The following is a 13,806-nucleotide window of genomic DNA, read 5'->3' on the forward strand; positions in this document are numbered from 1 at the left end:
CCTACATGTCGGAGTACGCTGGACCTTGTTCTTCTCTTTTTAGTCTTCATCCTGAATGGAGCTTGATAAACGTTGACAATAGATACATCATAGAGCTTTCTCTTACACCGGAGCGGAGTTTGCCACTCGACGTCAAACGCCTGTGTTTCAGGCTTTCAGCCGATGCACGAGGGCACGCTCCCCTCTTGCCAAGAAGCAGCAGAAGTTACTGGTACTGTATGTACTGCATATGTAGCTTCTTCAAAACTCCTCCAGAGATCCATCGACCTTGTCCTGGTGTTGTCCCGACTTTTGGCCCAACCCAACGAAACCCTGCGCGGTAAATAGACTGGGAATGACCAACGGCGCTCGGGTCCATTTCCAAACAAAAACGTCCGCTGCCAAGTCCACCTCTCTAGCAGGACGAAGCCTTCAACCAGCAGCTGATGATGAGGGTTTTATAAGCGACTCGGAACTACAAGCCGACGTTAGCGGCCTCGTCTTTGTTTCCGACGAACAAGAAAATGCGGAAGACAGTGACTGGATGCGGTCGGTGCGAGACTCGTCGGCGTGGCTAGGGGAGCGACCTGAGTCTTACTACCCGAAAGACCCTCGCTTACCGTGGCATACCTGCTGGATTGACGATCATTGGATAGGCGGTTCCTCGGCGCCCGTGGAACGACAACACTACCCGGCTTTGCTAGAAGCAGGTGTGGGCTTGATTGTAAACTTAACAGAGTGCGCTGTGATTCCCAGCCCAGAGGGCACCGTCGAGGGCTCGATGCAATGTAGTAGCTGCAAACATGTTGCGGACGTACTCTCACCTGACTTGTTCGACGACATTCAACCCACGGACACCTTGGAAGTGTTGCACTTGCCCATGCCGGACGGATCCGTGCCTTCTGAAGAGCAACTCCGACTGTTTCTTACGCATGCTCAACGATTCATTCAGTCGGGGAAACGTGTCCTCGTCCACTGTCAGGCGGGAGTTGGCAGAACCGGCTGCATGCTGGCTGTGTATTTAATGGAAAAGTACTCCTGCACAGCGAAGAAAGCGTTGGAGCAGCTGAGATGGATACGACCGCAGAGCCTCCGGTGGCACCCGAAGGAGTGGGCGCTTGAGCCTTTTCGTCTGCATCACCACAACTCCTACGATCGGAACCTGTTGCAAGAGAGGTTCTTATGGCGGTACTGGAGGAGGCACATCGAAGGCCGCGAAGGAACACGGAACCCCGAAGACGTTCATCCGAATCGGATGTATTACGAGAGGAGCCAACCAATTTCATGCACGGCGGCATTTCCGATTCCGATTGAAAGTTTTGCGCATGTGTATCTGCCTGTGTCAGAAAGACCCATTACACCTATCGACCATTGGCCCATATCATCCTCGTTGACAGAGTCGCGGACCCCAACACCTTCCCCAACACCACCCTTTGTGGATTCGTCGTCGTCGGCGCTCTCAGTCCTAGATGGCATGGAAGGGTCCTCCAGCCGAACCGCCCGTTCAGACCCGATCGACTTTGATGGCGCCTTGCTCAAAACTTTACTAGACGCCGAATTGGACTCGCGAATGGCTGCCTTCGAAGCGAGATCTGTTTACCGAGAGATTCAAGAAGCGGAAGCGGAAGCGGAAGACACATCGGCATATTTGTGTTTTCCCTGTAGAGGAATCACTTCAGTTGGTCCCGCGCGCATAGGGCCACGCTCTATTGCTGGTGATAGCATCGAAGTCGATCTCGGCGACCTATTATATACGAAATCTCAGCTGGATTTGTCATTGTAACAAACCCGCTGAGGAGCGTGTAGTCATCTGACCATATTCTGTACCTAGTTCTCACGCTTTGAGAGTTTTGGAGGTTGTGTGCAGTTCAGTTTTGGAGATCGGTAGATTATAGCGTAGAATCGTATACTAGTTAACAGACGATCTATGTCCGCTGTTCAGATAATGTAGTATCGTAGAGGTTTGTTCTTTGATGTATCTTGGGCCTATTTTTGCTGAACACAATCAAGTTTTCTCGCAACCCAGTTTCAGATGTGTCGAGGTGCAGCTTTTGAAAATCCTTCAAGACGGACATACGCTACTCGATCGCTGACCTCGGGCCCTCCGGCGACGCGTGCTGCGACTGCCTGCTTCTGGCCTGCTTAGCTTGGCGGTAACCTGGGAGACACGTTCGGAATGGAGAGGCGTTCGAGGGGAAAAACTGCCGGGGGCGACGTTATTGAGCCAGTCATATGAATATTTTCCATGGACTGGCGAGCAGGCGCAGAGAGAAAGAGATGGTTCTATGAATGATTGCACTATTGACCAGTTGCAAAGTCTATGCGTCTATGATTCTATTTGAATGTGCCGACGTCCCAAGGATCTCAGACTACGCCGAGAACGCAGGCTGGAAAACGGCTACGGATATCGCACGTTCAATGTCATATCTCGTCCATCCAAAGTCCTCAAATGATTCCCACAACGTAAGCTGAAAACGGGTGAGAAAGAACCTTTTCAATAAGCATCGTGAAGAATGTCAGGCGGTGCCGCGCCGGGATGCCCTACCATTCCATGACTGGAGCTGCGGCAGTGAGCCTTCCACTCTTTCATAGCCATATGCCCCCGCGCCGAATTTCCTACGGGGCTCTGACTTTCCATCTTCAACCTCCTCATCGCTCGTCCCGTCCTCCCGTGTCTCGTTGTCCTGGTTCTCTTCCTCATCATCCTCATCTTGGTCCTCATCGTCAGCACACCGCAGTACCTCTCTCTCATTTGTGCTCTCCGCTAGCCAGACGTGCGTGGAGGCGAATCCGGCTTCGAGCATGGCTTCCCGCATCTCGATGATGCTGTATGCGCGGAAATCGTAGGTGAAGGCGCTTTTGTGCCAAGACCCTACGTAGCCGGGAACCATGTTAAGCATAAACCCGCTTCATCTCCCATAGGACTGAGAGCATACCATCATTGAATCTGAAATGGAGCTGGTTCAAGGGAACAAATGAGCCCAATCGGAGACTATTGGGACTTCCCACACACACGAGGACAGAGGCGTACTATGAGACTCACATGAACTTTGGAAAGGTTCGTCATTAAATCAAACGGCTTCTGTTCGAAATAATACTATCCGAAGAGGGAGGCGTTCAATTCTCAGGACACCACATCCATCATGTGTACAAGGACTTACAGTGAAATCCTTATATTGTCTCTCGAAAAGCCGGCCCCCGGTTCCACAAACGGTCGCACCCCCAAACAAATCAACTATCAACGTGCCGCCCGGCGCCAAGCTACTTCGACTATTACGGAGATAGTGTATCAAGTCCGTCCTTTTCTGGAAATAATCTACGCCGTAATTCAGAGCTGCAATGATATCGACCTTCGGTATCGCCAATGTCGCGGGGTCGGAAAGAACGTTGCCGACTGTCAGATTTACGCGCTCGCATTCCGGGCCACCTTCCTGGCCGAGTGTGATTGTTTTGCTGTATTGGATAACGTCTGGGTCAAGGTCGACGCCCCAGGCCTCTCTCTCTGCGTTGCCCTTGCACCACTCCCGACAAAGAACACCTGTACCACAGAAATCTTCCCGAAGGGTGGTAGGATGGTGTCGTGCGGCTTTACTTTCTGATCTTAGCTCGGTGTAGATGTTGATCAGGTTGTGCACTTCGGCGGTGGGGAGTTGGACCGAAGCCATCTGCGGGGAGAGTTGTTTGGTCCGCTGGGTGGCGGCGAGCCTACGGCGGCAGTTTGGCAGCGAGCTATGGCGCACTCACATAACAAGTATGACGGTCGATCGTCTCGCACATTGGGATACGTCCCGGGGCCCGAGTGCGTGCCAGCTTCTTCCGATCAGCCTGCTCCAACATACTGACTGTCACCCGTTCACCGTCCTGAAAGTTCGGAGAGGGCCCAACCCTGCTATCGGCCCGGCGACGACCGCCGGACTTCCTTCCGCTCTTTCTGCTATCATTCTGCTTCCAGACGTCAGAAGAGTCCTCAGACGCACCGTCGAGATACGCGGCCTTGACCCAGCGGTCTCTCCCGCCACCGCCAGCCTTGTGATCATCATGGCCTTTCCGATGCTTGTCCTTCTTGCCCATCGCTTTGGGATGAATTCCCAGGACGGATTTCTGGCCAAATTGCCACAAAGTCTCATTACTAATTAGTTAGGTGACACTTATTTAATTTGGGGTTCCGTGTGACGTGTCGCCTTCGATAAGAGGCCACCCTTATGATAGCAAGAAGTCGGCTAAAAGTGGGGCGATCATCATATCGGGAACCGGACGTCAAATCTCCTGTTGCCAAATCCAGCCCCGTCTAGTCACGGAACAGTGGCCAGCCAGTCAGTCACTTGCGCGGTTTGCGGGCCGGGATCAGCAAAGTCAGCGACTCCCCCTTATCCGTCTGCCAAGGGATCTTCCTGCGGATGTCACTTGATGGAAAGCGCTCCTATAACTGCCGACTGGCAGGTGGCCCATTCTGCCACTTACAAAAGCACATTCCCACCTACTCAAATCCCAAGTTTCCCAGCACTAACTATGCCAATCTACGAACCAGTTCCTCAGGCTGAAGAGCCCGTTATTACCGCCGCCAGCTCGAGCTCTGCGCCAGCAGCTGCTCAACCCGTCACTGCTCGTGACGGTGTGTTTCAAAACCTGAAGCCCAAGACCGACCCTTCGCCCGCTCCCGTTGGAAAGGCTTATGAGGAAATCGAGCCGCCGTCCTATGCCGACGTTGCTCACGACCGCGCACCAGCGTACTATGAGACCACGGTCATATCGAGCGGGATTCAGGACGATGGGGAGCTTCTCATCGATGGTGAGTCCGGTGGCACTTGTGGACACTTCAGCCGATACCTAGTTGTCTGACGGCCCCTCCTATTCTTCAGGCCTCCCTGTCGGTGACTTCCTATCATTCATCGTGAACATGCTTGTATCCATGTCCTTCGACTTCATTGGCTTTCTCTTGACCGCCATGCTGGCTACCTCGCACGCCGCTCGCGCCGGGTCACGGTGCGGTTTTGGAATCACACTCGTTCGTTATGGTGAGGACACAACGTCTCAACTCTCCTTCGTGGCGGAGCGCATTTCATTGACAGTCCCTACATCCAGGATTCTACATGAGGGCAAGAGAGGATGAGGTTCTAGACCAATATGACCAATATGACCCACAGGCATCCCCCGAGTCGATTGCGGAAGAAAAGGAGGAAACCCGGGCCGAAACGGAATGGATCTCATATCTGATGATTGTTATGGGCTTCTTTATCTTCATGGTAAATGTCGGCCGTTTCATCTCAGCCCTCTTCTCCAATTAACTCATCTGACCGATATCTCGATTCCATAGCGAGCAAATGCTGAGTACGTGCGCGCAAAGAGGATGCAAGCCGTAATACTGGCCTCTTCCGAAGTTACCCAAGTTTAGATTACGATGTTTTGTGAATCTTTTTGTTATATCCAAATTTTGATTGAATCAGTATCTGCTATCGTGAAACTCAACCTTGCACGTAGGCTCTGGAGAGAAACGGATTCCACGAAAATGTGAGATTGGTGATATTCTATCGCAACATGAGGAAACTGTGAACGGAACTATGAGGGAAAGTGATGCTATATGAAGTCTTCTACTGTACGCTACAATACGTCCTCTGAACGCCGCATATTCTTATACTGTATGTGATCCCTCGATCGCCAAACCAATGTACGAGAATGTTTTCCCAGTGGTACTACTGAGACTACTTACTCCGAGTCCACCAGAGTAATCCCGATTTCTTCTTCTTATTCACCTTTTCAGGCATCATCGTCACAGGAGGTCGGGAATCATAGTGACTCTGTCGTCTATGCTCCGATAGAGTATGCGTTGACGATGCGGCGAGACTAGCGGTCGACGGGGACGACAACGTCTGTGCGCTGGTATTTTTGTGATGCCACATGAGCCCGTTGCCGTTGCCCGCCGATTCTGGTCGGTACTGCTGGGTCGGCGCAGCTGGAGCAGCCTCTCGCACAGGTTCCGCGCCAGCGGTCGATCTGGCAGGTTCCACTCCATTCGGATCCCGCGATACAGACCGCCCGACTTTGGATCTCGACCGGAAAAGAGACCGGGTGAAGCGGCTTCGTCCCGACCGACCGTCGTCGCTTGGTACGCGGCTTATTGGCTCGCCGTTGGGGTGCAGATTGTCCGCTGGAGGCAGCAATGCACCAGTGCGAGCCCCATATGACTGATCGCGGCTTTGCAGATTGTCCACGCTCTGATGCCGCGAAATATTCGACAGATTCGAATCCGAGACATTAACGTGCGGGATGGCCAAGGTGGAAGAGAACGGCTGCAGTTCCCCGTTCGGCGGGCTGTTCGCCGGTATTCTGTACACGCTTGACGGGGCAGCGGGCAGAGGAGGCTGCCGCACAGATTCCGTGCTTCCCTTCTTTCCAAGCTCTGACTGCGTCACGCTCGAGGGTGGTCTGGGTAGTGGTTTCGGCTGCTTATTTTGGCTGTGCATCAGATCCTCGTACATCAACGTTGGCATGAAATCCGACATCTCCTTCGACGTCAGCGTGATGGGTCCGGACTTTCGGTTCCGCAGCCGTTTCGACGCCTTGAGTTCCTGCACACGCCTCTTAAAATCTGCCACTGTCTTTTCCAGTTCCATCACGCGAGACTCGGCTGCGTTGCATTGGCTTCTAGCTTTAACGACCTCGTATTCCATCTGCGCAATCTCATCCAGTTGCTTTTCGACCCGGCTTTCGAGCATGTTGACGCGGGAGTTGCGATTTGTCCCTGCGTTGTCTCCCTGCCCTTCCGCTCGGTGCTGATTCAGTTCCGCTTGCAAGTGAGCGACATGCGCATTCTGTTCCTCCAATTGCTGATCCGCAGCGGTGATGTGCACGGAAAGGATCTCTATCAAGCGCAACAGTTCCTGACGTTCGCCTTCGGAGGGGATGGCAGTCTCGCCCGTGCCGACGTTGCGGGTAGAGCTTTTGACGAGGTCAAGTACGGATTGGCTGTCTCCTTGATGCATGCCGTTCAGCTGTTGTTCTGGACGCATTGCTTCTGGAATCGTGCCCAGAGAATCGCGGCGACGCGGAGGAGTCCTTGTCAACGTGCTTCTGCTGCGTGCTTGCACTGCTGGCCGCTGCGCGGCAGCGGCGGCAGCAGTAGCGGCTTGCAATGACGTCCGCAATTCTTCTTCGGTTTTGCGGAGCTCTGCGATTGTTTCGTTGAGTTGCTTCACGACAGCCTCCACCTCTTCCTTATTGGCTACTTCCTTCGCCAGATTCTCCTTCAGCTCTTGAACAGCCTCAGGCTTAGGCAGTGTCTCAATGGTTTTCTTCAATTCGTCAACAGCCTCTGCAGTGGGCATTGCCTCGATCGTCTTCTTCAAGTCCTCAATCTCGATCTGCATCGTGTTGCGCTCGGAAACCACCTCCGCAATTTGGGCTCTATACATCTCGATCAGACCACCCTCATCGATCGACGGGACCCTTTCCGTCTTCTGCTGGAGGGCAGATCCCTTGGCAGCTTCGACTTCCGTCTTGAGGCCGGCAATCTCGGACTTATGCGCGTCCAGCTCTTCTCCGCGTCGTCGATGTGCTTCGCGCAGTTCGGCAAGTTCCGCGAGGATCAATTCAGTGCCTCTCAGCTTTTGCTCCAAGTCCGTCGCTCTAGACTTATGCAAGTCAAGGTCAGATCCCTGTTCCCCGAGTTTGTTTTGCAGCTCTGCGAGCTCAGCTTCCTGCTTCGCTCTCAAAGCAACAAGCTCAGCCTTGTGTGCGTCCTGTTCCGCTCCGCGTTGTTCATGCGATTCTCGCAAAGCTCCCAACTCCGCGAGAAGCCCTGCCGCCTCGCTGTGTTGTTGATTCAAACCAACTGCCCGGGATTTGTGCAACTCAAGCTCGGACCTCTGCTGTTCGTGGATGATCTTAAGCTCGGCAAGTTCAGTGACGGCGCGGTCGGCAGCTTCTTGTTTTGCCCTCAACTCGACGAGTTCAGTCTTGTGTGCGTCCAACTCAGCTGCCCGTTGTTCATGCGCTTCCCTCAACTGTGCAAGCTCGGCCAGAATCCCATCCACATCGTTCTGCTTCTTCCCGAGATCGATCGCTCGGGTCTTGTGCAAATCAATTTCGTATGCCTGATCCTCAAGTCTCCGCTCGGTCTCTGCAAGCTCAGCCTTCAAAGCAAAGATCGCAGCTTTATGCGCCTCCACATCAGCTTCGCGGTCGTCGTACTTGCTCCGTAGTTCTGCTAGCTCATCGATGGCTAGGTCCGCGTCCTTCTGCTTCTTCTCGAGTTCCACCGCGCGGGACTTGTGCAAATCAACTTCGGATGTCTGATCCTCGAGCCTCCGCTCGGTCTCTGCAAGCTCAGCCTTCACAGCTAAGATCGCAGCTTTATGCGCCTCCAACTCAGCTCCCCGGTCGGCGTACTTGCTTCGTAGTTCTGCGAGCTCAGCGACGGCCTGATCAGCGGCTTCCTGCTTGTCCCTCAGGATAGCGACCTCCGCCCTGTGCGTTTCCAAATCAACTCCGCATTCTCCATGCAATCGCTGCAACTCCGCAAGCTCAGCAACCAAAACTTCCTGCTCAGCTTTCAACCCCTCAACCTGAGCGTTACGCGCCTGCAGATCGGTCGCCGTCTGCAAAAGGACCGCCTTCATTTCCGCCAGGTGCGCCTCCACAGCCGCCTTCTGCGCCTCAGCCTCCTGCAACTTCTCCAAAGCCGATTGATGATGCGCCTCACTTTCGCTCAAACGCCCCATCAACGCCGTTGCGTGATGATCACGTTCCCGGAATTCTTGATCCAGCTCTCCTAATCGCTGCTTTGTTGATTGGTGCTCCTCCCCAGCTGCCTTCACAAGAAGCAGTTCTTCACGCAAGGCGTCGAGTTCACCCTCCTTGAGTTCCAGCTGGTGACGGACATCGGCAAGCACCTTGGCAGCCTCCTCCCCGTCCGCAGTGGCATTTTCAAGCTCGATGACTCTTGCTTTGAGGTAAGCATTGTCAGCCTCCAGATGCGGGACCTGGTCAGCAACTATAACGCGGGCGGTCAGCTCGCGGTGGATGATTTGCGCTTCATCGTGTTTGCCCTTCCAGTGCGAGAGCTCCACGTCCTTTTCACGGAGTGTATTCTGCAATGCCGCACGTTCAGCTGTAAGTGCTTGGATGTCCTTGTTTGATGCCGCAAGACTCGTCTCCAATGCAGCGATACGGTCCTGCAGCACGGCCTCTTGGGCGGAAGCCAGGTCCTGAATTTCCGTTAAACGAAGCCGGGCGGCGTCGAGGTCCGTCTTGTATTTATTCGCGGCGTCTTCGACATCCCGCTCGGACTTGGCGTGCAGTTCAGCAATGTCACCTTCCAGCTGCTCGATCAAGGCCAGGGCGCGTTTCAGCTCTTCGCGCTGCTTCACTTCCGCTTCTTCCGCGCTCGATTTCGCGTCGTGCCCTTGTGCGATCGCTGCGTTGAGTTCGGCTTGGAACTTCCTTTCGAGGTCAGCGACTTGGTCTGCTGCGCGGGAAGAGTGGTCTGACAATTCGCGCTCGTTTTCGCTGAGTTTGAGCATGAGGGTTTCAATTTCTGCCTTGTGCGTCGAGCGAGCGGCCGCGAAGAGTGCCTCGGCCTCTACAGCTCGTTGGAGTGCTGCCTCGGCGCTGGTTATACGGTCTTGATGCGCGGTGTCTAGCGCTCTCACCCGTTCCTCGTGCTCAGCGGCCATGGCGTGGGAACGGTCGCGCTCCGCAATCGCCTCCTCCAGGCTTTTCTGAGCCCCCGCCAGTTCGGCCTTCAAAGAGTTGACGTCGGCCTCCATTTTCATGCATCGTTTGGTTAAAGTGAGGTTCTCAGTCTCCAATGCCAGTTTATTCGCCTCGACATCTTTTGCGAACGACTGATCTGCCGCATGGCGATCACCAATCCTCCTTAAAACATCCGCAGAGGCCATATCTTCAATGTTGGCACCGAACAGAAGCTCCAGAGCCGTGCGGGTGGAGGCCACTTCGGTCTTGTGTTGATCGCGGTCTTGCTCAGCAGCCAAAGCTCGCCCTTCAATTGCCGAAAGCGAGGAGACGTGGTGTTGAACTTGCTGGCGCAAGCTGCTGATCTCGGCGTCCTTCTGTAGTACAGCGTCCTGCAATTCTTCGGCTTTCTTTGTCCGCTCGGCAAGCTCCGACGTATGGGTAGCCTTCAGGTTGTCAATGAGACGGTCTTTCTCGGTGAGAGCAAGGTCTGCATGGGTTAGCCTGGCGTTCAAGTCCTTTAAGCTTTGCTCTTTCAATGAGATTTCCTCAGTCAACCGTTGAATCTGGTCGGCCGCACCGTCATGTAGCCCCTTCCACTCCCGATGATTCGAATGGGCATCGATAAACCCATGATGCAGCGCTTCGACTTCCTTCTCAACCTTCTCCAGCTCATCATGCGCCTGCTTCAAAGCAGCCTGAGATCGCTTTCTCCTTTCCATCTCAGCCGCCAAAAGCTCCTTCAACTCCACCATCTCCTGTTCCTTTGCCTCCACGACCGTCCGCCCGTCCTTGCTCCGTTGCAGAAAGTCGGGCAGTCTCTGCGCGACGTCGTTCTCGTCAGCAACCTCCTCCTCAGGCGACTGCAGCTCAGCCGTTTTGAGCTCCTCTTCAAGCATTCGACTCCAACGGCGAGAGACGGACACTGGTGGTTCGTTGAGATGGGCGGTATCAATCGTCAGCGTCGGTTTGGTCTTTTCCCCGTCGGCGCCGCTTTCGGCAGCAGCTCCCTCGCTCGTCGGGTCGCCCAGCTCCTTCTCTAAGCGGTCCAACGTCTCGGTTATGTGGCCCTGTCGCTCAAATTGCGCTTCTAAACCAGCGATATAGTCCTCAGCTCCACTATTCAAAGTTTTGAATTCTGAGAGCTCCTTGTTTAATTGCTCAATAGATGCGTCTCGGGTACGCAGGACTGCCCGCAAGGCGTCGAGCTCAGCTTGATATGCCTTGGCGGCAAGGGCGGCTTGCCAGAGGTCATGTTGCAGTTTGGCGTCGTCGGGGCCTTGTGGGGACTGTGCTGGCAACATTGCTTTCGCTTCTGCAGCGGGGGCGGCGTACCGCAAATGCTCTTCTGTCAGGTTGGGAGAACCTGGGGAACTTGAGGAAACGGAACGAATGCTGGTTCGCTTTGGCCTTGGGAGTAGTGACGGAGCTGTCAGTGCCTGCTCACTGTTGTTTGGCGACGGTGGACCCGCCGGTGCCTCGCCGGGCAGCATCGATACTGACTATCGGCTGACGACTTGCTGGGGCTGTCGATAAGTAGGAATGGGTCAAGGAAATTGCCGGTCGGGGCCTTTTCTGCAGTCTTTCCGGTGCTTGAAGGAAGGTTTCTGCGTTCACTGCCGACTCCTTGCGAAACGATACAGAGATATCACGGACTACCGGACGCTGAAGTGGGTTATCAATCTGAGCTTGCTGTCAGCGAGTTGGTGTACGAATTGTCGCAATGGTGAGGTCAAGTTGTCAACCGTCGAGTTCAGGCTTTGTGGTGAAGCCGCAGACGAAAGTTTTTCCAAACGCCCACAAACGCACATGCGCCTGGCACTCCTGGCAGACGCAAAAGGCCCACAACCTCGCGGGCCACAAACGCGCGATGGACGGCCGGTTTCTGGCATAGCATCGCGGTATCGCTCATCGCCCATCGATGCTTTTTTGCTTAGTGCCCCTATTTTTGCGTATCGCACCGCCTGCAGCCGTTGATGAAGAGAGAAGGTATTTTCCGTCGCTGTCGCTATTGCTCGCCTCGCCGTCTTGGACTTAGCGAATGCTGTCGATGGCCGAATTGACTCATGGGAAACGTTCGAGATGGAACCGCGTTCGGGGATTACCTAAAGGGGATCCTCATCGAGAAGGCCAAGCGCTCGAGACAATATAAATTTTTCCATTGGGACAAATGGCATATCGTTGCGTTTATATACGTATGTGTGGGCGCTCTGCTTCACACAAATTTTGGCTGTCACTCACTCCTACTGCAATATGAGGAGAGGTTCGATCTTTTTAGAATCCCGCCCACACAATAAAAGGGAAGAGGAGAGAGACTTTGTAGCTCGAAAATAAGCTGATCGAAAACGTTGGAAGGGATGGAGACGGAAGTCAGAATCTTTACTGTTCCGCCGCGGTTGGAGATGCTGCCGTGTTGGGAGGCGTGGTTACAGGAAGGGGTTTCGCTTCACCCATCACTGCTCTTGCCATCAACGCGTCGTGAGCTTCTCGCAGGCTGGACTCCAGTGTAGCGATCCTCCGGTTGTACTCGGCTTCGCGTGCCGCGAATATGGCTCGCTCCTTTTCCACCACGGCCAACTGCGTTGCCATCGACGCATTCACGGATTCCAAGTGAAGAACTTGATTTTCCAATGTTTGCATTTTCACCGCCTTACGCTCCCTCGAGCGACGCGCTGCCTCTGTAATGGGAATGTGCGAGCGTCGATCAGACATCTGAAAACATGACCTCTACAACCGTCATGAGATCCGCACCTGTATTGCGACGTCGTTTGACCGCCATATCGTCGTCCCCATGATGGTTGTCCCCTCCCTCATTCGATGTCGTCTCTAATCCGTTTTGAGATGGTTGTCCATTGACGCCTGTAGGATCAGACCCGGGTGTATCATATGGCTTTGAGCGTCGGCGGGTGTTATTATTCTTCCGGACCGGTCCGGGGGTTGTATGTTGTTGATGTTGAGTGTTATCGTTGGGGACTAGCAATTGTCCGTACTGGATTGGGATAGAGGCTGGAAGTCCTCCTTCCAGCTTGTACGCAGTTTGTGGAACAGACATTGTCAGTTGATGAGGCGAGATGACGCGGGGAGGAGATCCTGCCGAAGCTATGGGCTCTGCTGCTAATTGTAGGACATTAGCGACCATCGCTATCAGTATACATGGAAATGAAATCTCCGATAGGACTCACCCTGCGCTGGGTTTCCGCTCTGATTATTGTTTAGGTACACGCCTGCGGCATATAAGACAGAAGGTCCATCTGGAAATATGATTTCGCCGTGCGGCCCACGTTGAACTTTCAAAAATTCCGCGGTTTGTTGGGCTAGGATATGCGAGGCAGCAGCAGCGGATGTCGCTGCCTGTGATGGTGTTGGTGGGAGAGAGTCTGCAGCCGAAAGGGCGTTCGGGTCTGTCGGTGCCGAGACAAGCGTGCGCGTACCTTCCGGGACGGAGGAAGTTGGAGCCGGGTGAGCAGCGGCGGCCCCGAGCGTGGCGTGCTGGGTTTCCATCGTGAATCTCGTTTGGCAGATAGAAATGGGTGGCGGAACGGTAAACCTTTTGCGCGAGAAAGGTCCCGTGGGCAAGATGTTACGAAAGCGACTACCGAACAGGAAAAATGCACACTGCTGGACGCAAGCGTATGGGGTGAGCTTTTCGTCAGATCTTTGCTGCGCTACCACTATGCGATGGAGCGCAGTTGTGAAAAAGCACGGCACCCGTACCTAGGTCTTGAGCACACTTAACCTCTCTATCTGATTCGAAGCGGCGCGCAAAGCGAACTGTTGCGGAAGTCGTTGAAGTGCACATGCACACTGGTGGGGGTGCGCCGCTCTCTGTTGGGCGAGGTGTTCCAGATGGTGACAGCGTCCTTCGCGAGAGAGGGGGGGTCTGCTGTGCGTAGCGTTGACGTGAGAGGGTTGGGGGTGACTCGCTGTGACTCGGTCGGTTGTGACTCCCTTATCTCCTCTTCACGCTCCTCTTCGCTGCCATTTAATTCAGCTTGGTCGCCACGTGACTTGGCAATTCCACAGGCGTCATTACATCGCTCATTCAGCGAGTGCCTTACTTTTGTCGCCGCAAACCTGATACCTAATTTCTTACGTTCCACCAGTTATCCGGAAGCGACTCATATACGCCTGCCTAGG

The 13,806-nt window shown here is 54.2% G+C and overlaps 5 protein-coding genes across 5 annotated transcripts; 2 read left to right on the top strand and 3 right to left on the bottom strand.

The window, feature by feature from the left end:
- Window positions 1-838: 838 nt before the first annotated feature.
- EV422DRAFT_485352 (protein-tyrosine phosphatase-like protein) lies at window positions 839-1,072 on the top strand (the record flags this gene model as incomplete). The annotated part of the gene is made up of 1 exon (XM_053067371.1): window positions 839-1,072. A coding segment is annotated over one exon (234 nt), but the record flags the coding sequence as incomplete, so codon positions are not given.
- Window positions 1,073-2,173: 1,101 nt separating this feature from the next.
- Window positions 2,174-4,075, bottom strand: EV422DRAFT_525589 (uncharacterized protein). Its single transcript, XM_053070061.1, has 6 exons — window positions 3,724-4,075; window positions 3,141-3,644; window positions 3,023-3,076; window positions 2,916-2,937; window positions 2,525-2,851; window positions 2,174-2,447 (listed from the first exon to the last, which is right to left on the bottom strand). Exons 1-6 carry the CDS (start codon window positions 4,048-4,050, stop codon window positions 2,425-2,427), a joined length of 1,257 nt encoding a protein of 418 aa, XP_052926486.1. The 5' UTR covers window positions 4,051-4,075; the 3' UTR covers window positions 2,174-2,424.
- Window positions 4,076-4,488: 413 nt separating this feature from the next.
- Window positions 4,489-5,371, top strand: EV422DRAFT_566516 (uncharacterized protein; the record flags this gene model as incomplete). The annotated part of the gene is made up of 4 exons (XM_053072449.1): window positions 4,489-4,768; window positions 4,839-4,994; window positions 5,062-5,222; window positions 5,294-5,371. The coding sequence occupies 4 exons, from the start codon at window positions 4,489-4,491 to the stop codon at window positions 5,369-5,371; spliced, it is 675 nt and encodes a 224-aa protein (XP_052926487.1).
- On the bottom strand, window positions 5,342-11,467 carry EV422DRAFT_416470 (uncharacterized protein). The gene is made up of 2 exons (XM_053067069.1): window positions 5,687-11,467; window positions 5,342-5,460 (listed from the first exon to the last, which is right to left on the bottom strand). Exons 1-2 carry the CDS (start codon window positions 11,160-11,162, stop codon window positions 5,420-5,422), a joined length of 5,517 nt encoding a protein of 1,838 aa, XP_052926488.1. The 5' UTR covers window positions 11,163-11,467; the 3' UTR covers window positions 5,342-5,419.
- Window positions 11,468-11,641: 174 nt separating this feature from the next.
- Window positions 11,642-13,588, bottom strand: EV422DRAFT_525596 (uncharacterized protein). Its single transcript, XM_053070062.1, has 4 exons — window positions 13,384-13,588; window positions 12,852-13,284; window positions 12,421-12,783; window positions 11,642-12,347 (listed from the first exon to the last, which is right to left on the bottom strand). The coding sequence occupies exons 2-4, from the start codon at window positions 13,168-13,170 to the stop codon at window positions 12,049-12,051; spliced, it is 981 nt and encodes a 326-aa protein (XP_052926489.1). The 5' UTR covers window positions 13,171-13,284; window positions 13,384-13,588; the 3' UTR covers window positions 11,642-12,048.
- Between the last annotated feature and the right edge of the window lie 218 nt (window positions 13,589-13,806).

This window comes from Fimicolochytrium jonesii (genome assembly GCF_025526975.1).
Source record: "Fimicolochytrium jonesii strain JEL569 chromosome Unknown EV422scaffold_8, whole genome shotgun sequence".
Taxonomy (NCBI): Eukaryota; Fungi; Chytridiomycota; class Chytridiomycetes; order Spizellomycetales; family Powellomycetaceae; genus Fimicolochytrium; species Fimicolochytrium jonesii.

Coding starts and splice junctions, on each gene's coding strand:
- EV422DRAFT_416470 (XM_053067069.1), bottom strand. CDS start 11,162: ATGCTGCCCGGCGAGGCACCGGCGGGTCCACCGTCGCCAAACAACAGT. Junction 5,461..5,686: donor ATTACTCTGGTGGACTCGGA/GTAAGTAGTCTC, acceptor GTTTCTCTCCAG/AGCCTACGTGCAAGGTTGAG.
- EV422DRAFT_525589 (XM_053070061.1), bottom strand. CDS start 4,050: ATGGGCAAGAAGGACAAGCATCGGAAAGGCCATGATGATCACAAGGCT. Junction 3,077..3,140: donor GACAATATAAGGATTTCACT/GTAAGTCCTTGT, acceptor CTCTTCGGATAG/TATTATTTCGAACAGAAGCC. Junction 2,852..2,915: donor CCATTTCAGATTCAATGATG/GTATGCTCTCAG, acceptor CCGGCTACGTAG/GGTCTTGGCACAAAAGCGCC.
- EV422DRAFT_525596 (XM_053070062.1), bottom strand. CDS start 13,170: ATGGAAACCCAGCACGCCACGCTCGGGGCCGCCGCTGCTCACCCGGCT. Junction 12,784..12,851: donor GAGCGGAAACCCAGCGCAGG/GTGAGTCCTATC, acceptor TCCTACAATTAG/CAGCAGAGCCCATAGCTTCG. Junction 12,348..12,420: donor CAAACGACGTCGCAATACAG/GTGCGGATCTCA, acceptor TTCCCATTACAG/AGGCAGCGCGTCGCTCGAGG.